We start from the raw sequence: 24,810 nt of genomic DNA, 5'->3' as shown, positions 1-24,810 counted from the left end.
CTCCTGTGGGTGCACACTGACCACCAGGGGGCAGTGAGTGTCTGCACTCTGGTGGTCAGTGCGCATCATAGTGACCAGTCATTCCGCTGTTCGGTTGATTTGCATATTAGCCTTTTATTATATAGGATACATATATCAAAGTAACATGTACAACTTAAATTTACTCAATGTTATATGTCAAATTTATTCAATTTAGAAAATAAATCAATTCATCACTTTAAAATATTACACATAGACAATGGGATAACCATTGCACTAAGATACAAGGCAAATAAGGCAGCATCTTACAAAATGTATCCCTTCTTAGAGCTCATGTACTAAAATGTATATAGAGGACCTTGAGCATTTTATTAAAAAAATTTTTTAATTGATTTCAGAGAGGAGGAGAGAGGGAGAGAGATAGAAACATCAATGATGAGAGATAATCATTGATTGGCTGCCTCCTGCACGCCCTACAGTGGGGATTGAGCCCACAACCCAGACTTATGCCCTGACCAGGAATGGAACAGTGACCTCCTGGTTCATAGGTCTGTGACCTCCTGGTTCATAGGTGGATGCTCAACCTTGAGCATTTTAAATGTGATAGATCACAAAGCTCCTAGGACAAGACCATAATGCTGAAAAGAAAAAAAAGTACATGCATGATACAGACTATATTGGGAAGGAATGAAATGCAGCCAGTCTCAACATTTTCTGAGTGGAAAGAGCATGAAAGAAACAACTATGGGAAACTAATGGAAGTATTCCTCATCAGAGAAATTTAAGTATTAGAAATTTAACCTTACACTTATTTAAAAACAAAAAATGGAATATCTCTTAAATGCCTTCAGGGCCCACACTATGGGATAACCTATAAAATATTGTCTTAATACAAAATTTTTATACTATAATATTAGTTAAATATCTTTTGATAATTTCTATGACAGGTTCACAATCCAAATTCTGCTCTGTGATATCTGGTAGTTCCAATGTATATCCTATATAATAAAAGCCTAATATGCTAAGTGTCTGGTGGTTTGTTCAAACAATCAAAGTGTAATATGCTAATAATATGCGAAGGCCACTCAACTGCTTGCTATGACGTGCACTGACCACCAGGGGGCAGACGCCCCAACTGGTAGGTTAGCTTGCTTCTGAGGTCCGGTCAACTGGGACTGAGTGAGATGGGCCGGACATGCCCTGGAGCCCTCCCACAGTCTCTCCCCGGCCCCGATTGTGCACCGGTGGGGTCCCTCAGCCTGCCCTGCGCCCTCTCGCAATCTGGGACCCCTAAGGGGATGTTGGAGAGCCTGTTTCGGCCCAATCCCGCAGGCCGAGAGGCCCCACTGGTGCATGAATTTGTGCACCAGGCCTCTAGTGTAATTATAAAAGGGAGTTAAATTATTTCCATGGTCATTAAATTACTAATAATTTTATACTCAAGACAAAACTAATGTTCCTAACTTTTCTTTTTAAAACTAAACAGTGTAGAAATGATAATCTTTCTTTAAAAATGATTATTTACTATTTGAGAGAGAGGGGGTGGGGAGAGAAAGAGAGACAGAGACAGAGAGATAGAGTTAGATTGATTTGTCATTGGTTGATTCTTGTATGTGTTCTGACCAAGGATCAAAGCTGAAACATTAGCACATGGGGATGACGCTCTATCCAGCTGAGCTATCTGGCCAGAGCAGAAATGATAAGCTTAATATTATACTCACAACTTTGTACTACAAATAAAATGAATTCTATAAATAAACTACAAATGATATGAACTAGACTATTTGGAAGACTACAGTTTTGAGACAATGCCATTTCTTCTCTTTTTAGCTCTTTTCCCTTTGGGCATCCTGTTTGCACTGGTGCACTGGCATTGTAAGAAAATAATACTCAAAGCAGTCAGAGATGTCTAAGTTGTTAGCAGCCACCAGAAAATATTAGTAGGACAGTTATTAGACTAGAAATAGCTTTTATATTATGTGAATTTGCATTACCTACCCTATATCTGCCCTCAGTGACCACTGCATAACCAGCTAAATAGAAATGTCAATTCAGAAAGAAATTTAAATGTAGTCTCCAGTTACAAATTTTTGCAATCCAAAATATCCAGCATACACAATTTTATCCTCACTAGAGAAAAAAAATTATTCAAGACTAAAATGCAACCAAATGTTTAAAATCCAGTGTGGATGTGATATAGAGATGTTCAACCATCATTATCAAATCTCAATCACTAAAATTATAAATGCCACTCACTGCCAATTAAAATATTGTAATACAAATGTCTGCAAATTCTAGATTGTTGTTTGCAGAAATACTTTGATTGCTTTGTCAAGGCAGTCTTTGTGCAGGCTTTTAACTTCTGAAGTAAGCATGACAGCCTTGATTATCATGATTTGCATTTTAAATCCTTATGAAAGATCCCCACCCCCAGTGCTTCCATTTCTACCTGTGTCCAAAGTAATTCTTTAGAGTAAGCCAGTCCTTGGTGAGCAAATTCAAATGGACAAAAGCATGTAGTATAATTATACTATAGTACAAAAGGCAAATATTGCTGACAGGCCTTTATGATATAGTCCTGCAGGCATCTATATTAGTCAGCAAAATTCTAAATTTGTACATATAACTAAAAAAACAATAATAAACCTCCCTCCTCAATAACCTTAGTTCTGAAGATTAATAGTTGGTTGCCACATTAAAGGGACTAGAGTATACATAAAAATGAATCTTCTTTCTAGTTCCCAGGGGCTTATCTCAAGATTTTTACATAATAATTCTATTCCTTCCAAGAATAATTTTCTAGTTAAGTTTTCCTAGGGGAGAGAAATCATTTTTTTTCAAGCTGGGGTTGGAGTGCACAAAGGGAATGATAAAGATAAGAAAATATTCTTTTTAAAAACCTCAGGTCTGGAGGAAAGAGACTTCCTGGTCTTCCCCCAACAGAAGATGGCAAACAGGCCTATAAAAAGTTCCTGTCTATTTGGATGAGTAACTGCATGCTACAATTATCCAGGTAGCTTGAAAATTTTAAGACAGCTGGCTTCACATCAAATCAATTAAATCAATCTCTGGAGGTATTTTTCTCTTTAAAAAAGCTTCCCAGATGATTCTAAGGTACAGCTAGCATTGGGGACCACTATCTAGACAACAGAAACATGATTCCTTATGAGAAAAGGTCATAAGACTGTGGACTACTTAATAAGAATGTGGTGAAATTTACACAGGCTAGATGATAATGTCCATAAAATCAATCAAAACACACATACAGAAGCACCCTTACTTGCAATCAGAGATAGAGGGAATTGGAAGGAATCTTTCACACCAGCTGACTCCATATTTCGATTACACAGCTCTGTCAATGAAAAATTTAAAGCATTGATACTGTTGTAAATTTAACCTAGTTATGAATAACTGGAAAGGAGCAAAGGGAAGGCCACATTTCACAGGCATGCCATTTGTGCAGTTTTCCCAGGAAGCTGAAGTTTAACACTCCCCAGGAGCCACCGGTCTGTCCCCTGCATGCCCAGTAAAGTCTGGGTGACATAGGGAAGGTACTTGCCTGTCAGACACACCTGGGAACAGGTCATTGGCCAGAGTAAGCGTGGCCACTGCAAGCCTGGGAAGATTCTATATTTAATCTCCTAAACAAAGGAGTGTGCCCTCTGGATCCTCTTGGGACTCCTGTTGCAGGGGGCATGCTCTCCTGTCTCTCCTGCATTCGCCCATATGGCTCATGGCCATGTGAACCCCACACAATGGACTGATGGACGGTAACTAGCCTAATGCTGTACTGGACCCTGTTCCACCACTGAATGGAAACTGTGGACACTGGCTTTGCTTCTAGCTCTACTGAAGCCCCAGTTGCACACCTTCCAAAACCGGATTAAGGGAAATGGGGCTTTAGAAACCATGCAATTCCACAAAAATTACTTTTTACCACACATCTCATTTTCCTGTGGGCCTCTGGAAATGCTTATTCTAGTGGTATCCCAGGAACCCCACGCTCAGCATTTCTCTGATAACAGCATAAACTATGTATATCTATTTTTAAATTGTAAAAATGTACTGTATTAATATGCATACATATTATAAAACATAGATAAAACCATTTACAGGAATGAAATAAACAGAAAACATTTTAAGAGTAAGTTTTAATTTGTCAAAATTACAAAATAGTTTGTTTTGCTCTCAAAATACAGTGATCTGTCATGTTTTGAATGTTTAGTTTTCATTATTTTTCTTTTCTTTTATATTTTTATTGATTTCAGATAGGAAGGAGAGAGATAGAAACATCAATGGTGAGAGAGAATCATTGATTGGCTGCCTCCTGCACGCCCTCCCATCGTGGATCGAGCCTGAAACTCAGGCATGTGCCCTGACTAGGAATCCAACCATGACCTCCTGGCTCATAGGTCAACACTCAACCACTGAGCCACTGCTGCAGAGCAACAACATATTATTTTGAAAGTTTGCTTTCACTACTTCAAATAATGGGGAAGGGGATTTAATATTAAAATGTTTGCAAAGTGCAGGATTAAACAAATTCCTAAAGGTTTCCAACATTAATACAGTCAAACTTTGTTTCTTGACCGTTTCCCATTTCAATCAATTTGGTTCTCAACCAAGTTTTCACAGGAAAAAATGCCTCCGCTGTCAATCCAAACTTCAGTTTTTGAACTGACAACCCTTCCCAGCTGACACTTCAGCAAGACAAAAAGCCTCTCTCAGGCAACAAAGGAGAGAATGCTTTTTGTTGCTGGCAAAATCAATGATTAGCACAATTTTAAAACATAAAGTGGTCATCTAGAGTGCTGATGGTGCTAAGGGTGTGAAAGAAACAATGATCACAGACAGTTGACGATGTAAAAAAACTGTTGTTGATTTGGATAAATGAAAAGCAGTTAGCCAGTGACAGCCATTTTGGAGGCAGTGATATATGAACAAGCAAAGATGCTGCATGCTGACCTAAAAGACATCCCCGGACTGAATGATTAGTTTAAGGCTAGTAAGGGGTATTGCGATAAATTTAAGAAAAGAAGTATTTATGTATAGAGTAAACAGTACCTTTGACATGTACTGTACTAAGAAAGGTTAAAACAAGGAATCAAGGGGGTCTAGAACAGATTAATTCCATTTACATTATTTCTAGTGGGGAAAAATGATTCTGTCTTCAAACAAATCGCTTCTCGAACAGCCTTCCAGATGAATTAAGTTTGAGAACTGAGGTTCCACTGTATATTAAATGCTGTGTCAGTTTTGAAGAGGGGAGGATATAATCAGAAGCTACAAGTTCCTTTAACAGAGAATCCTTTTTACACAACCTTTTCCCCCCAAAGAGATTCAAACAAAATTAGTGTTTCAAAAATTTTACTTTGGAAAATGTCCTACATGAAGTGGTTCAAGGTTCATAAACTTAATGAAGATTTAAAACAAAGGAAAGGCCACTAGGGAAGAAACCTGACAGGTCATATCCTAGTAAGGGGAGAGTTTTCAGGGTCACGCTTTCAAGGAAGAAGTAAATTAAGATATAAGGCTAATTATATAATTCTTTTGTTTTTAAATCCTCACCCAAGGGTATTTTTTCCATTGATTTTTTTTTTTTTTTGAAGAGAGAGTGGAAGGGAAGGGTGTGTGTGTGTGTGTGTGTGTGTGTGTGTGTGTGTGAGAGAGAGAGAGAGAGAGAGAGAGAGAGAGAGAGAGAGAGAGAGACAGAGAGACAGGGAGAGAAAGAGAGAGAGAGAGAGAGAGAAAGAGAGAGAGAGGAGAGAGAGAGAGGGAGAGAGAGAGAAACATTGATGTGAGACATATCGATAAGTAGTCTTCCGCATGCTCTGAACTGGGGGCCAGGGATTGAACCTGCAAGGGAGGTATGTGCCCTTAACTGGGAATTGAACCTGTGACCCTTTGTTCCACAGGCTGACACTCTAACCACTGTGAAACCGCTAGGTTGTATATTTCCTTTTAACCCAATAAATGTTTTCTGAATGATAAGTATGTAGGTATTATATCCCAGGTAGTTCATGAACTAAAGAGATAAATTTAAATGTAATGCTTAGAATAGCTTCATGTACAAAGTGGGACTTTAAATACTGGGAGATTACTTTATATATACAGGTGGATGGAAAATTTCTAGGGGTAAATGCAAGATGGTTTCTTTCTGATCAAATGCAGAGATATACTTTTACAAATACATATACCATTTTCCACCCCCTCTTTTATTTTTTCAATAAGTTTTCATTGATTTCAGAGAGAGGAATAGAAACATCAATGATGAGAGAGAATCACTGAATAGTTGCCTCCTGCATGCCCCCAGGCATGTGCCCTGACTTGGAATGGAACCGTGACCTCCTGGTTCATGGGTCAACGCTCTACCACTGAGCTGGGCCCTCTTTTATTTTTTGCACTCATTTGTTTCCTTATTTTTATCCTGAAAATGTATTCAAAGAACCTCAACTGTTAAAATAAAAGTACTGGGATTCATGTTTATATAGCTCTACCTGGCAAAACCTTGGAAACATTTCAACATTATATTGAGTTTAATATTTTTTATTAATGTAATTATACAACCGCTAAGTTATTCTTGTTGAACTATGTTGATGTTTCACAATCTTTTAAAAAATCAATGTCCCTTTTTGTTAACAATAATAAAAAAGTTTTATACTCTTCCTATAGCTGATATTATGCTCTAATACTGAATATGTTTTTAAAAGCTATGCAGGTACCTCCATCCATTCTGATACACTTCCATGGAAAAATTAATAAATATGCAAATAATGCAATGTGGCAAGTTATAGTCAATCTTTGTTTATGAGTAAACAAAATCTTAATGAACTGAAAGGTCACTTAATGTTAAAAAGTCTTTAAAGTGGATGTTACAAATTTATATCCTAATAAGGAGTTCAGAATACAACAGTATTCATATTTTATTAGTAAAAATAAATAAATAAATAAATGTAAAAAACCCTAAAAATACAACATTTGGAACCTATCTTCTATACCTGCCAGGTAAAGTTATAGTGCCAATGTCACTAAGAATATGAACTAGAGGAAGATCAGAGATTTGATAGTAGCAAGGTGCCAGCTTTGACTGACCTAAGAGATTTTTCTTTTGCATCAGAAATTATCATCTGTAGCCGTATAATAAGACCGATTCTTGTAGTGGAATTTAGAAAAAAAATGGTTATAGTAGAAATGTGGACTCACTACTTCAAAGGAAATAGAGATATACCCTATTGGGTCTGAAAAGGCACAACCAGAGACTGAAAGAAACAATAACTCCTCAAAGACAGGAATTTTATATATTTGGTTCAGCAGAAGTAGGTATCTGAGGTACAAGCAGGCACTTAAAAAACATCTGTTGTTGAGAGATGACAATCTATATCTATCTATACTAATAAAAGCCTAGGTGGCCCTCGTGCCCTCACGTCATCACAAGATGGCCGCCCCACATTGTCACAGATAGCCGCCCTCATGTCGTCACAAGATGGCTGCCCCCACATTGTCACAAGATGGCCGGCAGGGGAGGGCAGTTGTGGACGATCAGGTCGGCAGGGGAGGGAAGTTGGGAGGGACCAGGCCTGTAAGGGAGGGCAGTTGGGGGCGATCAGGCCTGTAGGGGAGGGCAGTTAGGGGTGACCGGGCCAGCAGAGGAGGGCAGGTGGGGGCGGCCAGGCCTGCAGGGGAGGGCAGTTGGGAGGGACCAGGCCTGCAGGGGAGGGCAGTTGGGGGAGACCAGGCCCGCAGGGGAGTACAGTTGGGGGGGCTCCCAGGCTTGCAGGGGAGGGCAGTTGGGGGGACCAAGCCTCCAGGGAAGGGCAGTTGGGAGCAACCATGCCTGCAGGGGAGGCCAGTTGGGGGGGACCAGGCCCACAGGGGAGGGCAATTAGGGGCAATTGGGCTAGTAGGGGAGCAGTTAGGCGTCGATCAGGCTGGCAGGGGAGTGGTTAGGGGGTGATCAGGCTGGCAGGCAGAAGCAGTTAGGGGCAATCAGGCAGGCAGGCAGGCGAGTGGTTGGGAGCCAGCAGCCCTGGATTGTGAGAGGGATTGGGCCACCGGGATTGGGCCTAAATGGGCAGTCGGACATCCCTTGAGGGGTCCCTGATTGGAGAGGGTGTAGGCTGGGCTGAGGGACACCCCCCCTCCCCGTGCACAGATTTTGTGCATCGGGCCTCTAGTATATATATAAAAGGCTAATGTGCAAAGTGTCCCCTTGGGAGTTCGATCCCTCGCTATGACGTGCGCTGACCACCAGGGGGCGGCGTGGAATGAAGGAAGGCCCTGGCCGGCAGCCGGAAGGCTCCGATCAGCCCTGATCTCTGGCCAGGCCTAGGGAACCTACCTGTGCACCGGGCCTCTAGTTCTTAGATAACTATGGTAGGATACTGTCATGGCTAAGTACTAATACCCTTCCATAGTTTTCTAACTTTCCCATTGTAATAGGCAGTTACACAGACATGAGCAGAGCAAGGATGATGGACCATGCACCGGGAGTCACCAGGGCAGAAAGCCCTCAGTGTCTAGCAACAGGCAGAATCGAGAAAATAAGGATCTCACCCCCACACTAATCTTTCTCCCTCAGCATATCGCTGGTCATGTGGTTTGGCCCCTCGACCTTTCACATTACTGGTCATGTGATTTAGACCCCTGGACGTCTCTCAAAAGATAACATGTAGGCCTCAGTTATATTTCAGCTCCAGGCTCAGAAAAGCACCAAAACCAGACAAGTGACACTGGGGCTGCCTCAGGACCAACCGCATTGACTAATGACCCCCACCTTGGTGCGAACTAATCAGTGGAGACTATGACCCTGAAAGAGCACACCTGGAAAGCTGATGAAATTCTATTGAGACCCTCCTCAAAGACCTCCCTTAAGATTTCTGCCTGCGAGAGAAAGATACATACTCTCAGCGCAAGCTCTGGAAAGCACACCTGTGCCATTCCCCTCCCCCTCTCCTTCCCTCTTAAGGCAGCGGTCGCCAACCGGTGGTTCTCGAACCACTGATGGTCTGTGAGGTCCGAAAGGTTGGCGACTGCTGCTCTAAGGGACCCCACAAGATTTACAATCAGGGGAGTAATGGGCAGTGGCAGCTCGTCCCGGGCTAACCCCCTGAACCTGTCTCTAAGGTCTCCCTTTCTCTGACTTCCCAGTGAGCCAAAGCGGCCCAGCCTAGGCTCTCCTGTTGCTTCTTCTATGTCCTTCCTTGTTTCACTGTCTTAAGTGTGTTTTGCTGTGGCCATTAAATGTTGCTTGCTTTGCTGCACTTTGTCTCTTGATTGAAATCGTTCCTTCAAGAAGACAAGAACCGCAACACCATCCCAACAGAAAAGTGTTACTGCCCACTGTAACAATTCAAACAATATGTACTCACTGCGACAATTCAAAAAACGTTTATAAAGGGATAGCCCTAGCTGGTTTGGCTCAGTGGATAGAGCATGGGCCTGCGGACTGAAAGGTCCTGGGTTCGATTCCAGTTAAGGGCACATGCCTGGATTGCGGGCTTGATCCCCAGTAGGGAGCATGCAGGAGGCAGCCGATCAATGATTCTCTCTCATCATTGATGTTTCTATCTCTCTATCCCTCTCCCTTCCTCTCTGAAATCAATATATATATCTATAAGGAAAAGAAATTAGAAGACACTCTACTTTTTTATCCAAAATTAATGAGTGTTAAAGTATTTAACTAATCTTCATTTTTGAACATTTGTCTCAATCTTTTCCTATCTTAAAGAATAGAGATAAACACTACTGCATATACATCTTTGGGCACTTGTCTTTCTGACCAAACTTCTCCTCAGAAAAATTACATCTCTTTACAGCTTATGGAAAGTGAGGTTTTCCTTGTCCTCACTGTGAAAAACATATACAGGAGTGGAAACCGTATACAGAAGTTTGGCCCATAAGTGGAAAAAAAAGCATAGTTTGGGGCTACAGGAGTAGCACACTAATGAAGAAAGGCAGACAATTAAGACCTGTAATATTTTACACTTCTGTATTTCCACTTGGCTTCAGAAAATTGCATGTATTCCCATTTAAGAGTAGACAAGATGAAAATAGAAGAGGGTGAAAACTTAGACTTTTATCTACCTGTCTCAACAGAAAATAGAAAAATACATCTCTTGGATAATTTGACAATTTTGTCTCCACTTATCTTGCCTGTCCTCTTCTTTAGTTTAATTTTTTTCCTAAAGCATAACCAGAGGCAGTTAAATTAAAGCCTGCTTGGATGTAACTGAATTTTGACTTGCTTTATTTAATCTACACAGTGTAGCAATTTTTAAAATTTGAATGACTTTAGAAAGGGCATGTGCACTCCAGTTAATCACAATCCTCAGGATTTTACCTTCTTACATTTCAGCATTCTGCTTACTGAGGATGCCGGCCTGACATTTGCCACCTCATCTAAAATAACTGTAAGAAATTCAACTATCATAAAGTAGTGGTTCAAAAACTAAAAAAATAAAACTAAATAAAAACAAAAGAAAAAACAAAGTAGTAGTTCAGGCCAGTCTTAAAGAGTCTAATTTCTTCTTAAACTCAGTATTAAGAAGATATTAATCAACAAAGCACAACACAAGATATCAGCTGTTTATTGCTACTTGACTTAACTTAGGCTTCATTTTATTTTCAGAGAATCATCACATTTTTCCTTACATAACAGGTACTTCAAGACTCAAAACCCTTAGTTCTGGTAACATTGCTAATGACCTGCAGCAACATAGCACACTGGTTAATTAAGAATAAACTCCTATACCAGGCTGCCAGGGTTCAATACCTGGATCGCTTAATTATCAGCTGTGTGATCTCAAGTAAGCTAACCTGGGTGTCTCTCAGTTACTTCATCTATAAAATGAGGATAATACCCATAGTTACTTCATAGGGTACGTATGATGATTAAATGAATAGTACCTGGCACAAAGTAGATTTATGTATACAACTAGAGGCTCGGTGCACAAAATTCATGTACGGGGGAGGGGGTGTCTCCTCAGCCCAGCCTGCACCCTCTCCAATTCGGGACTCCTCGGGGGATGTCCAACTGCCGGTTTAGGCCTGATCCCCAAACCGGCAGTCGGACATCCCTCTCACAATCCTGGACCACTGGCTCCTAATCGCTCATCTGCCTGTCTGCCTGGGCGCCCCTAACTGCCCCTCCCCGCCAGCCTGATCACCCTTAACTGCTGCCCCTGCCTGCCTGGTCGCCCCTAACCGCCTCTGCGTGCCGGCCTGATCGCCCCTAACTGCCCACCCCCTTCCCAGCCTGCATGGTGGCCCCTAACTGCCACCCCCTGCAGGCCTGATCACCTCTAACTGCCCCCCCTGCCAGCCAGGTCGCCCCCAACTGCCCCCTCCCTGCTGGCCTGGTCGCTCCTAACTGCACCCCCACCCCCCGCTGGCCTGGTCATCCCTTACTGCACCCCCCGCCAGCCTAGTCACCTCTCACTGCCCTTCCTGCCAGCCTAATCGCCCCCAACTGCCCCCCCTGCCGGCCTGGTCACCCCATGCAGCCTGCTTGTTCAGTTGTTTGGTTGTCCCTCACTAACCCCCCTGCTGGCCTGGTAGCCCCACAACAGCCTGCTTGTTCAGTCGTTTGGTTGCCCCTCACCGCCCCCCCTGCAGGCCTGGTCGCCCCACGCAGCCTGCTTGTTCAGTCGTTTGGTCGTCACTCACCAACCCCCCTGCTGGCCTGGTCGCCCCACGCAGCCTGCTGTTCATTTGGTCGCCCCTCATGGCTCCCCCTGCCGGCCTGTCGCCCCATGCAGCCTGCTTGTTCAGTCGTTTGGTCGTTCCTCAGTAACCCCCATGCAGGCCTGGTCGTAGGCAGCCATCTTGTGAGGGTGTGATGGTCAATTTGCATATTACCTCTTTATTATATAGGATATATGCATGTATTATACATTGTAGAATACAATATATATAGTATATATGATATTCTTCAATAAAAAAAAGGTTTAAAATGTAAGGGCAGCCCTGGCCAGTACTGCTCTGTGGTTAGAGCCTTGGCCCTCACACTGAAGGGTTGCAGGTTTGATCCCCACCACCAGTTGGGGTGCATGCAGGAAGCAACCAGTTGATGAGTCTCTCTCACATCGATGTTTCTTTCTCTCCCTCTCCCCCTCTCCCCTCCCTTCCACTCTCTCTGAAAACCAGTAAGAAAAATATCCTCAGGTGAGGATTAACAAGAACAAAAAACCCCATAGAAAACAAAACTTATGAACATAAGGGCAGTCCTCACTTTGCATGGTCATGTGAGACCGTAAAAATGCCTGTGCAAGCTGAAACTATGCAAAGTAATTTTAATAATCAATGGGAAAAATTACCATTGTTTCATGACCTTTAAATTTTTTTGTCAAAACATTAAAAACTCTGTTAAAAAATATGAAAAATGAAAAAAAGTAAAACTATTATTTATTAGGGATACCATAATTTAAAACATTAGAAACACTGAAAAAATGAAGTGTTTTATTTCTTTGAAAAACTTACAAGAGTAGTTTAAACAGTATAACTTAGGATACAGAGTGAACATCTTTTCTAAGCTTGGCAAACTGTCATATCCCTTACTAAGTATGGATAACTCAAGCACATGATAGCATGGTCTATGATACAGAAAAGGTATAACATAATGACGACAGACTTACATTGTATTGATGATTGGCAACAGGTTTGTAATTGGTTGTCACAACTTTGTCCAGTTGTTGTGATAGCCGTACAGGTTTAGAAGATTCTTCTATTTGCAATCTGAAAAATAAAAGGCACTATTAACAAATTCCCTTGTTTATTATTATTAGAGTGAAATCTGAAGAGTTAGTCCTATAATTCTTCTTCCTCAACAACTAATACTTAATACGTAAAAAGTAACCTCAGAAGACATACCAACCTTAATATAATACTTCAAAAACACACTGAATATACGACTATAATGTAGAAACCAGACCATAAGCTAAACATACAATCTCACTGTGATTCTACAACTTCCTTCTAACCATATACTGATAGTCAAACTTTTATTAAAACAAATTATTTCTGGAAAAAAATCTGCATGTAAAAATGAATTACTGTATCTTAAATCATTTGGCCTAAAACTAATTAAGTTATTAATTCAGAAATTCTATCCACTTAATAAGAGATAGGGTAAATAAAAAGATAATAAATTGCCACTCAGGGTCTAGTGGCTGCTTTATCAGACAATACAGACATAGAATATTTCCATCATCAAAGCAATTATTATTGGACTGCACTAGTCTATTTTAGGACTCCCTCTAAATTAAAATATAACTCAAAATACCACCTTTTTAAAAAAATCCTCACCTGAGGATAATTTTTTCATTGATTTTTTTTTTTAAGAGAAAGGAAGGGGGTTAGGGAAGAGAGACAGAGAAACATCGATGTGAGAAAGACACATTGATTGGTTGCCTCCTGCACACACCCCAACTAGGGCCAGGGATCAAACCTGCGACCCTTTGGTGTGTGGGTCGAGGCTCTAACCAATGAACTACATCAGCCACGGCTCAAAATACCACTTTTGGGGGAAAAAAAAGCCAAAAATATACATGACACTGTGTACAGCATATTATAAAACATAATACTTGACCAGTATATGTATATATTCAAGTAGCAATCTTAGGTAATTTTGTTTTGGACTAAATGTTATCATATTGTATGTCTCACATTTTACCATTTACTCCTTATTTTAAAAATTACATGAATTCATTTTTTATATCAGCACAGTAAACCTAAAAAAATGTTTTAAGGGGGAAAAAGTACAGTTTTTCATAGTGACTATTTTTAAACAACAAAATGTATCATTGTACCTTTAGAATTCTCATCAGTAAGATCAGAATAAAAGAATATATTTAAAGCACTACAAGGAAAACAATTGCCAACCACATCTAGCTAAATTATAATTGAAGAGTACCTGGTAAGAGTGAAATAAAAGCATTTTTGAACAAAAAGTAAGTCTATCATTGATAGATCCCCACTGAGAGAACTAATCAAGGAACTTTTTCAGTAAGAAGGAAAATGAACCCAAAAGAAACTAGTGGGATGCAATGGTCATAGCAAAGAAATTGACAACCATGATAGAAAGTTGCCCACTCAATAAACAAAAAAGGTGTTTTGTTGTTTTTATTAAGAAAATAAAGTGCATGAAAGGTGGGAAGGAAGAGATCAGAATTAATGCATTTCTGTCTCTTTTGTTTTGTTAATCCTCACCCAAGGATATTTTTTCCATTGATTTTTTTGCGAGAGAAGATCAATGTGAGAGAGGCTCATCCATTGGTTGCCTCTGCCTTACTGGGGATGGAGATCAAACTCCGCAACCCAGGTACATGCCCTTGACCAGGAATCAAACCCACAGGCCATCTCTCTCACCACGGAGTAAACCCGCCAAGGCAGAATTAATTCATTTTAAGATTTCTATGTTTTCTAAATTTTCTGCAATAAGCATCTATTACATTTATAATCAGAAAGGAAGAATATTTTCTTAAAGAAAAAAATAATTTCCTGGAAGGTTACCATATTTTCCGGCGTATAAGACGACTGGGCATATAAGATTTTCCTGGGTTAAAAAGTTGTCTTATACGCCGGAAAATACGGTATATATGTGTGTGTGTGTGTGTGTGTACTGTATTTTCCGGCATATAAGACAACTTTTTAACCCAGGAAAATCTTATTCGCCCAGTCGTCTTATACGCTGGAAAATACGGTAGTTTAAAAGCATAAAAACATTGGTCATTTAAAAGCAATGCATGTTCAAGGATCCAAGATGACGGTGGAGAGGAAATTCAGACACTGACGCGTACAAAGGAGACACAATGAGAAGACAGAGAGAAGATGACTGTCCACAAGACAAGGAGAGGGGCCTAGAACAGATCCCTTCCTCATGGCCCTCAGAAGGAACCAATCCTGCAGACACAAGTCTTGAATCCAGAACTGTGTGAAAATAAATTCCTGTTGCTTAAGCCTAAATAAATAAAAGCAACACATTTAACATCATATATTACTTTAGTTGAGTGGGACTTTAAATTCTTTGGCTCATTAGAATAGGAACTAAACATAATTTTCATTTAAAATTCCTACCAAAGCACAACTTGCAGTTCTAATAATATTTACTAGAGGCCCGGTGCACAAAATTTGTGCACGGCGGGCGGGGGGGGGGGGGGAGGGGGCGAAGGAGGTTGTCCCTCAGCCCAGCCTGCACCCTCTCAAATCTGGGACCCCTCGAGGGATGTTCAACTGCCTGTTTACAGGGATTGGCCATGGGGGTGTGGCTCCCCGCTGGGGTGCCTGGCCAGCCTGGGTGAGGGGTTGATGGCTGTTCGAAGGCTGGCCACACCCGCCGGTGACTCAAGCTCCCAGCCCCTCTTTATTTTTTTTCAGCGCCTCCTTGAGCAGACGCCAGGGATGGCTGGAAGCAGGTATCTGGGATTTATTTATCTTCTATAATTGAAACTTTGTAGCCTTGAGCGGAGGCCAGGGCTGGCCAGGGCGGGCGGGAAGCTTGGCTTCTTCCATCACCGGGGGCAACCGAAGCCTCCTGCTCACTCCAGCTCCATGGCCGCCGCCATCTTTGTTGGGTTAATTTGCATACTCACTCCTGATTGGCTGGTGGGTGTAGCAGAGTGATGGTCAATTTGCATGTTTCTTTTATTAGTGAAGATTATTTAATTCCTTGGATGAAGTTTATTATCTACTAGAGGCCCGGTGCATGAAATTCGTGCACGGAGGGGGGTTGTCCCCCAGCCCAGCCTGTACCCTCTCAGGGACCCCTCGAGGGATGTCCGCCTGCCTGTTTAGGCCCGATCCCGGTGGGCAGTCGGATCCCTAAACGGGCAGGCGGACATCCCTCTCACAATCCAGGACTGCTGGCTCCCAACTGCTTGCCTGCCTGCCTTCCTGATTGCCCCTAACCGCTTCTGCCTGCCAGCCTGATCACCCCCTAACCACTCTGCTGCCAGCCTGTTTGCCCCCAACTTCCCTCCTCTGCCGGCCTGGTCTCCCCTAATTGCCCTCTCCTGCAGGGTTGATCATCTCCAACTGCCCTCCCTTGCAGGCCTGGTCCCTCTCAACTGCCCTCCCTTGCAGGCCGGGTGCCTTCCAACTGCCCTCTCCTGCTGGCCATCTTGTGGTGGCCATCTTGTGTCCACATGGGGGCAGGATCTTTGACCACATGGGGGCAGCTATATTGTGTGTTGAAGTGATGATCAATCTGCATATTACTCTTTTATTAGATAGGATAGAGGCCTGGTACAGGGGTGGGGGCCAGCTGGTTTGCCCTGAAGGGTGTCCCTGATCAGGGTGGGGGTTCCCTTGGGGCGTGGGGCGGCCTGAGTGAGGGGGTCTGTGGTGGTTTGCAGGCCAGCCACGCCTCCTGGCAACCTAAGCAGAGGCCCTGGTATCTGAAATTTACTTTCCTTCTACAATTGAAACTTTGTAGCCTGGAGCGGAGCCAAGCCTGGGGCTCCCTCCGAGGCCGGCAGCCATTTCTGTTGGGGTTATAATTGAAACTTTGTAGCTTTAATGGGTGGGCCCAGCCAGGGTGTGCAGAAAGCTTTGCTTTCTCTGTTACCGCGGGCAACCCTGGCCTGCTCTCTCCAGCTCTGTGGCTGCTGCCATTCTGTTTGAATTTGTTTACCTTCTATAATTGAAACTTTGTAGCTTGAGTGGAGGCTTAGGCCTGTCAAGGGCATGCGGAAAGCTTGGCTTCCTCTGTTACCTAGGAAACCTTGCTCTCTGTGTCTATAGCCATCTTGGTTGGGTTAATTTGCATACTCTCTCTGATTGGATGGTGGGCGTGTCAGAGGTATGGTCAATTTGCATATTTGTCTATTATTAGGTAGGATTTGCTTCTGGCTATTCTTAGACATATCAAATTACTCAGAAGATATTATATATCTACTAATTGCTTTTTTAATTTGAAAACTATACTAATAAATACTATTAAGTTTTGTTTTTACAACAAATCCAAATTCAGTATAGTAATTTCTGCATTGAAAAATAAATATTTTAATTTTTCTAATTATTTATAAATCCTTCCCTAATCTTTAAATACATAAAATGATTGTTTTTATAAAGTGTAAGAAAAGTACTCTGGAAATGTCTATAGAAATTGTTTATATAACTATAAACCAAATATTACTTTGCTTTTCATGTGACAAATACATTTTCTATGAACCATGAAGAAAGCACTACCTAGAGGTCTAGAAGGGAGATAGATGTCCACCCAAAGATGGACTTTGACTTACAATCCTTCAATGGCCTATTAACTGTTCTTAGATAAACCACAAGCTTCTTCAACATGACTTCACGTCCCTCTGGGTTCTAGTCCTTGCTTATCTCCCACATCTACATCAGGTTACAGTTGTGCCATGACCAGATTTTAGAAGGAGCCTCCTCCTGGAAATCATGCAACACGTGTTTCCTGGTTGCCTATCTCTGCCAGGCGCTAGGTTAGAGGTTGGGAATGCTGCAGTGAAGAAAAGACTTGCTCTAGTGGAAGGCCAACATTAAACAAATGCTTATCCATAACTAATTTACTGCAGTCCTGAAGAGAGACAGGGCAGTGGTATTATGGCAAATGATTGCATGCTGGCATGACATAAAAGTTAACTTCAAGGTGTGCACTTGAGGGTCAGCTGGAGCAGGACTGCTCATGCTTACAAGAGGTCAGGCAAGAAGACTGGGTGAAAATAACTCCTCCAAGCAGACAGGATGTCTCAAAGTGACTGTGAGGTAAAATCTTTAGAGGTAAAAAAGTGGAAACAAATAGGAATGTTTACAAAGTGTTAGAACTAAGCCTGCGTAACTCATTAAGAAAAAAATATATAAAAAATATATATAGCTAAGTGGCAGCCTTTTCCTGAATACCTTTTTGTGTTCTAACCTTGGTCCTGTCCCCTAATACACTCAGTTCTCAGGGGTATGGCCTCTCTAAATGGTAATCTGTTATGCTGCCACTAAATCATCTTCACTGTTTCAATTGTCTCACTTCACAATTTAACCTTGAGATATTTAAAGAGGGAAGCATTTACCAGCTCCTTCCATCCACATTAAATGATTTTTCCCATTGTTTCACAATTTGAAAATTCCTTAGGGTTTCAGTTTGTTTAGGTGTCTTTATAAATGGTGGCTTATTCTTGTCATACTCTTATACTTGAATTTATCTGAAGAATTTATTTGCAGCCACTGCATCCTGATTTCAGTTCATGTGGAACACTTTCAATTCTAATGTAACAGTTCTATAAGCCGATGCCATCATCCAAAGAGTGTCATGCCATTTTATCCTCAAAGTATTTATTAATCTTTTAAATATATAAAGAAATACACTTAACTAACATTTTAAAAATAAAAAGCTCATGTAAAATTTTAACCTTTTTATTATACATTTAAAGTTTGTTTTAATTAAAAGAGAATCTTATGATTCAAAACTTAAAAGGTTAATCTATGGATTGAAAACATGACAAATTTTTAAAGACTAAACCTTAAAATAGTTTAATTAACCTTGAATAGTTTAAAATAATTTAGCAGGGTTCTTTACTTAACACTAAATAATTCATTTAACATTATTTCATGAAGTGTCAGAACAAGTTGCAACTCTATTTCATCACTGAACAATGCACCAATTTAAACATCAGTGACCTCAACATGCCTTCAAAGTGAAAATAAGGTTCATCTGGGCTTGTACAAAATAATATAAATTGGAAATATTTGTGGTGGACTGTATGCCTACAGGCTGCTCAGGCAGGACTGAAAACAAGCTAAAAGCTTCACTATCCTGACCATTTAAAAAATGGGCCTTACCTTTTTCAGAAAAATTTAAGATGTGCTATTATTTTCAAGAAACAGCAACAGAGGCCCTGGCTCAGTTGGTTAGAACATCGTCCCGATATGCTAAGTTTTTGAGTTCAATCCCCAGTAAGGGCACATATACTAGTAAGAATCAGCCAATGTGGGAAAGGGTAAAGTAGAGATTAAACCTGGGGAAGACTATGTTTGTGTTTTAGAAAGATTACTCAGTTAATCAACATGTGAGATGGTTTGAAATGGACTGGAGAGGCAAGGGACAAGAGCTTAATTAGAAGGTCACTATACATCCAGGTAACAGGTGATGTGTGTTTGAATGAAGACAGCTGCTCAAGGGGATAGATAAGAGACTGTCTCTGGAGGCAGACTAGACAGGTCTTGATAATCGATAGGAAATACGTGGTAAAATAAAGGATAGTTGTTTAACAAAAAAAGGAATCAACCAATACATACAAAAATAAGTGGAACAACAAATCGATATTTCTCTCTTTCTAATCAATAAATTTAAAAAACGAAAAAAAGGAACAGTAATAGAAAAATAATATTCTGCGATTATTTAGTTCAGTTAGGTTGGTTTGACCTTTGTTTTATAAACCATTCAAAAACACACACTTGGCACTAATTACTACTACCACTTCAGGACAATATATAATACTAGAGGCCCAGAGCACAATTAAATCGTGCAGGTAGGGTCCCTAGGCCTAGCCTCCTGCGATCGGGGCCATTTTCTGCCTATTCACCAGTCCCCAGGCCGAATGCCGCCTCCACTGCTGGGCTGTCAGGCCGTTGGGATCACCAGCTCATCCTCAGCTGCTCCGGGGCTCAGGCCTGCGGGAAAGCGGGTGCCGCCACCGCCGCGGCTGTGGGGGCTTGAGGCACTGACCGAGACTGCGGGGCACGCCTGCCACCTACCTGTCCCGGTGTGAGCGGCCCGGCGCGGGCAGCGCGTTCTATCAGCGGCTGGCCCGGCACGCTCATGGAGGTGAAGTTGCTGGCGCCCGCTTTCCCACAGGCCTGATCCCCTGAGCAGCCGGGGATGAGCTGGTGATCCCAACAGCCTGACAGCCAGCCCGGTCCTCCCGTTCACCATCGCTGATCCATCGGGGCCTGCGGGCCAGGGTGAGGGACCAAGAGGTCAGCAGTTCACCCACTCGCCAGTCCTGCCCTGCCCCTGCTTGTGGGGGTTGGGGGGAGGGACCGAGAAGTGGTCAATGCCACCTCATGGCGACCGGTCGTTTGGTCGTTTTGGTCGTGATGCCTCTTGGCCTTTTATTATTATGATACTTCCATATTCTTAGAAGGCTAGGACTCACTGAATTACTAGTCTTTCTAGAATTATTATTTAAGAGTTTTATCTCTTCCTCTCAATAAAGAAAAAGCTCAAGGGCTACATAACTAAAGCTACAACACTAATAAAATTACAACTATTACAAATAATAACAGACATTTAAAGAGCACTTACTATGTGCTGGAAACTGTTTTACCTACCATCTCAATCTTACTCTTTCCTCATATCTATATATAGAAAAGCCTAAGTGACAGTTACAACCAAATGGCCGGTCGCTGTGATGCGTAATGACCACCAGGGGGCAGATGCTCAATGCAGGAGCTACCCCCTGGTGGTCAGTGCACTCCTACAGCCAACCTCTGGCCGGCCTGATCGGGACTGGGCAAGGGGAGCCCTGATCGGCCCCTATTGCCTGCGAGGCTGAGGAACCCCACCTGTGCACAAATTTGTGCACCAGGCCTCTAGGTAAGCAATAACAGAACTGGAACTCAGGTCTTTGTTGTATACTTCAAAGTTCAAGCAGTTAATCTATACAGTCCCTAAAAGTATACAATTCCTTCTATACAGTCTCCTAAAGGGCCAAAGAACAGAATAATATCTCTACTTAACCCAATTCTAAACACACACACAGAGAAGAGTACATTCTCCTTTACAACACTGAAAAAAAAAAAAAAGATTCCTATTTAGTCAATGTCACTGGTCTTTAGGCTATAATCACAGTCCATAATCACCTTTATCAAAATTACTTAAAGAGCTTCATTACACTTTATATAAGTAGACTATTTTCATGCCTAAGCAGAAAACCCTAAGTAATAATGCCTTGCTAATCTGATTATCAACTACAGAATTAAAAAACTACAAAAACATTGAACAACAAATGTTTACATGAGCAACTGCCATGTAGGAGTTATTTTATAATGTAAATATCATTTTTTTTAGCATTCATCTATCTTTGTGCTATAGCTACACTTGATTGCAATTTAACACGTTAAGCGCCCAGCCTATTTTGTCTTCCGGACGCAAAGTATATAGTGTCAGTCACTGTTGACTGTCTGGGTGCTTAAAGTGATAAGCTGTACTTAAAATGACATACTTAAAAGTTTCATGGCAAAGAGAAGCAGGAACACATCAGAGCACTGGGACTATCTGTGAAAGAAAACAAATACACGTGGCGACCCAAGGTCAGATAACCAAAAAGGAAATTTCAGGAGAAGAACCAGCTTGGGAGCAGATGGAAAGAAAGCTGAAAGAAAGACCAGGTGAGGTAATAAACAGGTGCACACTGAGCTGATTTACTGATATGAAAAGGCTCTGATGATGCCTAATTTAAAACAGTAAATTTATAGAAAGTTTCAATATTTGGGGACTAGGACAAGGAGAGATTCTCAGAGGAATTGTAACAGTAGTACATTTTAGCTTATTAGAATGTGGATTTAATGGGTAATAAAAAGATTTTAGGGCTTGCAATTGACAAGTAATCAAATTAAATTCTTATCTGCAGAGCTACTGGAAAGATTACAGATACTAAATATTAAATTACTTGAATAAGAGTTTCTTACAAATATTTATTATTCACAGGCTTTATGAAAACAGCCTATGTCCCCAGGGCCTAGAACAGGCATGTGATATAAAGTGTTAAACAAATTAGGGAGGAAAAAGACAAGAAGTTTTATACTGTATTTAATAAGAGATGGTAATTTGATTGTCAAATCATATGATTTACAGTGATATATGCTAACATTTAGATTTGGCATTTAAGAAAAGAGAGTGTAAAATGTATTAAGGTTTAATTTTCACTCTGTAAGAAATATCCAATAAAGGAAAATACTCCATTATCTCCTTGCACTGTTCAATATGGTAGCCACTGGCAATATGCAACTATTTATTTATTTAAGAAACATATTTTTATTGATTTCAGAGAGGAAGGGAAAAGGAGAGATAGAAACATCAATGATGAGAGAGAATCATTGATTGGCTACCTCCTGCACACCCCACACTGGGGATTGAGCCCACAACCTGGGTATGTGCCTTGACCCAGAATTGAACCATGACTTTCTAGTTCATAGGTCAAGGCTCAACTACTGAGCCATGCTGGCCAGGCTGCAACAATTTAAATTAAGTAAACTTAAATAAAACTAAAACCTCAGTTCCTCAGGTACACCAGCTAATTTTAAATGCTCAAGAGCTACATGTAGCTAGCCCCTACCATATTGGACAATACAAATATAGAACACTTGTATCACCACAGAAGTCCTACTGGACAGTGCAAGAGAATCACAAACTCAAATGTCTACAGGGACCTGTCAAGTAAAGTAGATAGTAATAGTGAGAGAGGTAGGGGCTCTGGTGAACTGGAAATGGAGTACATGCTCCATCCCAAGTCCTCAGCACTAGTTGATAGTTACTCAGTCAGATTTTTAGGTGAAATAATTTATTAACACTTTGCACTCGCTTGCTTTTTTCTCCATTCCTTTATTCTAATGTTAACCGTGTTGAGTCACACTCGACATCTGAGTGCAAAAGGTTAAATACTAGAGGCCCGATGCACGAAGATTTGTGCAAGAATAGGCCTTCCTTTCCCTGGCTGCTGGCACTGGCTTCCCTCCGGCACCCGGGACCTGGGCCTTCGCTCTGGCCCCCGCCTTTCCGCCTTCACTTGGGCCGGAGGGGAGCCACCTTTCCACCTTCACTCTGGCCGGAGCGGAGCCGCCTTCCGCCACTCGCCTTGTCACGTCAATTTGCATATTCCCTCCCTATTGGCTGTGGGCGCCACCATCTTTGTTGCAGAGTTATGGTCAATTTGCATATTCCATCCTTATTAGATAGGATTGTCTACTGATTCGATTAAAAAAAACCCAAAAAACAACCCCCGCCCCCGCCCCAAACAAACCCCCCTCAAAACCAAAACTATACACCAGCTATACCAGGCCACTAGGTGGCAAACCTCTGATTTATATATCTACACCCCAGGGTTTTGTTTTGTTTTAAGCAAAGTAGCAATGAACAATTAAGAATTATTACTAAAAGTAGGAAGGCCATGACACAAGTGTGTCATAACCCCTGGCATCAAAACTATAGTTTTGTTGAAGGACCAGCAATCCCCTCCACTTCCAATCCCACGCTCCCATCCAGAGGAGAATCCATGCTCTGGCTGACAAACTCTCCTAGACTGTGCTCGGACTAAGAACTGGAAAATATTTTCTATATAATACAGAAATGTGATCTTTTTTACTTTTTGTAGAATTAGCAATTTCATTATGATTCAACCTCATAGCTCCCTCTTAATGAAAGACTTAATACTGACTTGAATTCTCTTATATGAGAACAATATTCAAATCACTAATTAAGTCCCATTGTAATGGTGACTTGCCCATGATTGTACAGTTTGACAGAGGCAGACAGGAAAAAAAATTCAAGATTCCTTGTCCACTGCTCTTCACCATAATTGCGTCTTAAATGTAATGAAGTAATTCAGACATCTTCTCAAGTTGGTAAATGTATGCTATACCAATTTAAAATATTTAAAGCTATTTAAGAAGAAATTATGTCCAAAATATGTCCATTACAATAGCTGACAAGGTGTTCAGAAGGGGTTACACCCAGCGAGGGAATGATGATTCACACTGGACGTTCGTGAAAAACAACAGCTACCAACAAGTTTTTGGTATGTGTTGAGTAGGGAAAAAATAAATGACAGTGACAGTGTAATGAAGATTTTTATGTGTTTCTATTTTTCTAATTACTGCCTAATTTTTTATTTCCACCGAAACAATGTAAGACTCAACTTTTTATCTTCAGGAAGAGCACATTGTCAGCATTCCAGAGAGTACCTCTTCATCTCTGTTAGCTAAACAACAAAACTCCACTCAACAGTCCAAATATAAGTATCTTATCTCAGAGCCAGAATATTTTTACTATCTTATATTCATTCCTTATGTATTCTACTTATGACCTTGAACTTTAAGTCAAGCTTAGTGGACATCTTTAACTGAAGCAGAAGCAGTACTTCTAAGTTACTAGCATTCTGGTTGCATGAAAGTACAATAGATGCCCAGCTGGAGGAAGGGGACCAGGAAGGCAAAGCACACAACAACTGGTTCTTATGAATCTGGGAGGCAATAGCATAGTCAAGGTTTTCACTGCCTGAAGTTTTTGGTCAAATAATTATAACTTTTGGTCACCTGTACCTTATCCATTGCAATATTTTTTCTTTAGCCTAGTCAGACATGATTTCTTATATCATTTCATAAAAGCAAACTGCTTTCCACCTTGGAAAGTTTGGATTTCTTTCACAATCCGGGACCGCTGGCTCCTAACTGCTGACCTGCCAGCCTGCCTGATCATCCCTAACCGCCTCTGCCTGCCTGCCTGATTGCCCCTAACGGCCTCTGCCTCGGCCCCTGCCACCGTGGCTTTGTCTGGAAGGAAGTTGGACGTCTGGAAGATGTCCAGTCGACCTGGTCTAATTAGCATATTACCCTTTTATTAGTATAGATAATTTTGTCAGTTCATGTGGCCAGCCCTCTCAATAACATGCAAATACTTTGTTGTAAGCTCCCCAAAATACTTATCCACTAACTTATTGATAAACAGCCTTCTGGTTTGATATTATTTGGTGGTGCACTGTGCAACAGTGACAAAGTTGCCTGACCAACATGCATATTTTCTCTAACACAGAGCCCATGGATAGATTTATTAATAACTGAATATATCACATTACCAATTGAATAATATAATTTTCTTGCTAT

The 24,810-nt window shown here is 41.3% G+C and overlaps 1 protein-coding gene across 2 annotated transcripts in view; it reads right to left on the bottom strand.

The window, feature by feature from the left end:
• GTF2F2 (general transcription factor IIF subunit 2) overlaps positions 1–24,810 on the bottom strand; it is a 198,919-nt gene that overhangs the window by 52,282 nt on the left and 121,827 nt on the right. For both annotated transcript variants that reach the window (XM_079778843.1, XM_079778842.1), the window contains exon 6: positions 12,612–12,711. In XM_079778843.1, coding sequence (XP_079634969.1) covers positions 12,612–12,711 — 100 coding nt within the window. The remainder of the gene's footprint in view (positions 1–12,611; positions 12,712–24,810) is intronic.

Source organism: Cnephaeus nilssonii, assembly GCF_951640355.1.
Source record: "Cnephaeus nilssonii genome assembly, chromosome: 8".
In the NCBI taxonomy this organism is placed as follows: domain Eukaryota; kingdom Metazoa; phylum Chordata; class Mammalia; order Chiroptera; family Vespertilionidae; genus Cnephaeus; species Cnephaeus nilssonii.
Note: the sequence above shows the minus strand (reverse complement) of the source record. Positions and strands in the feature narration are given on the sequence as shown.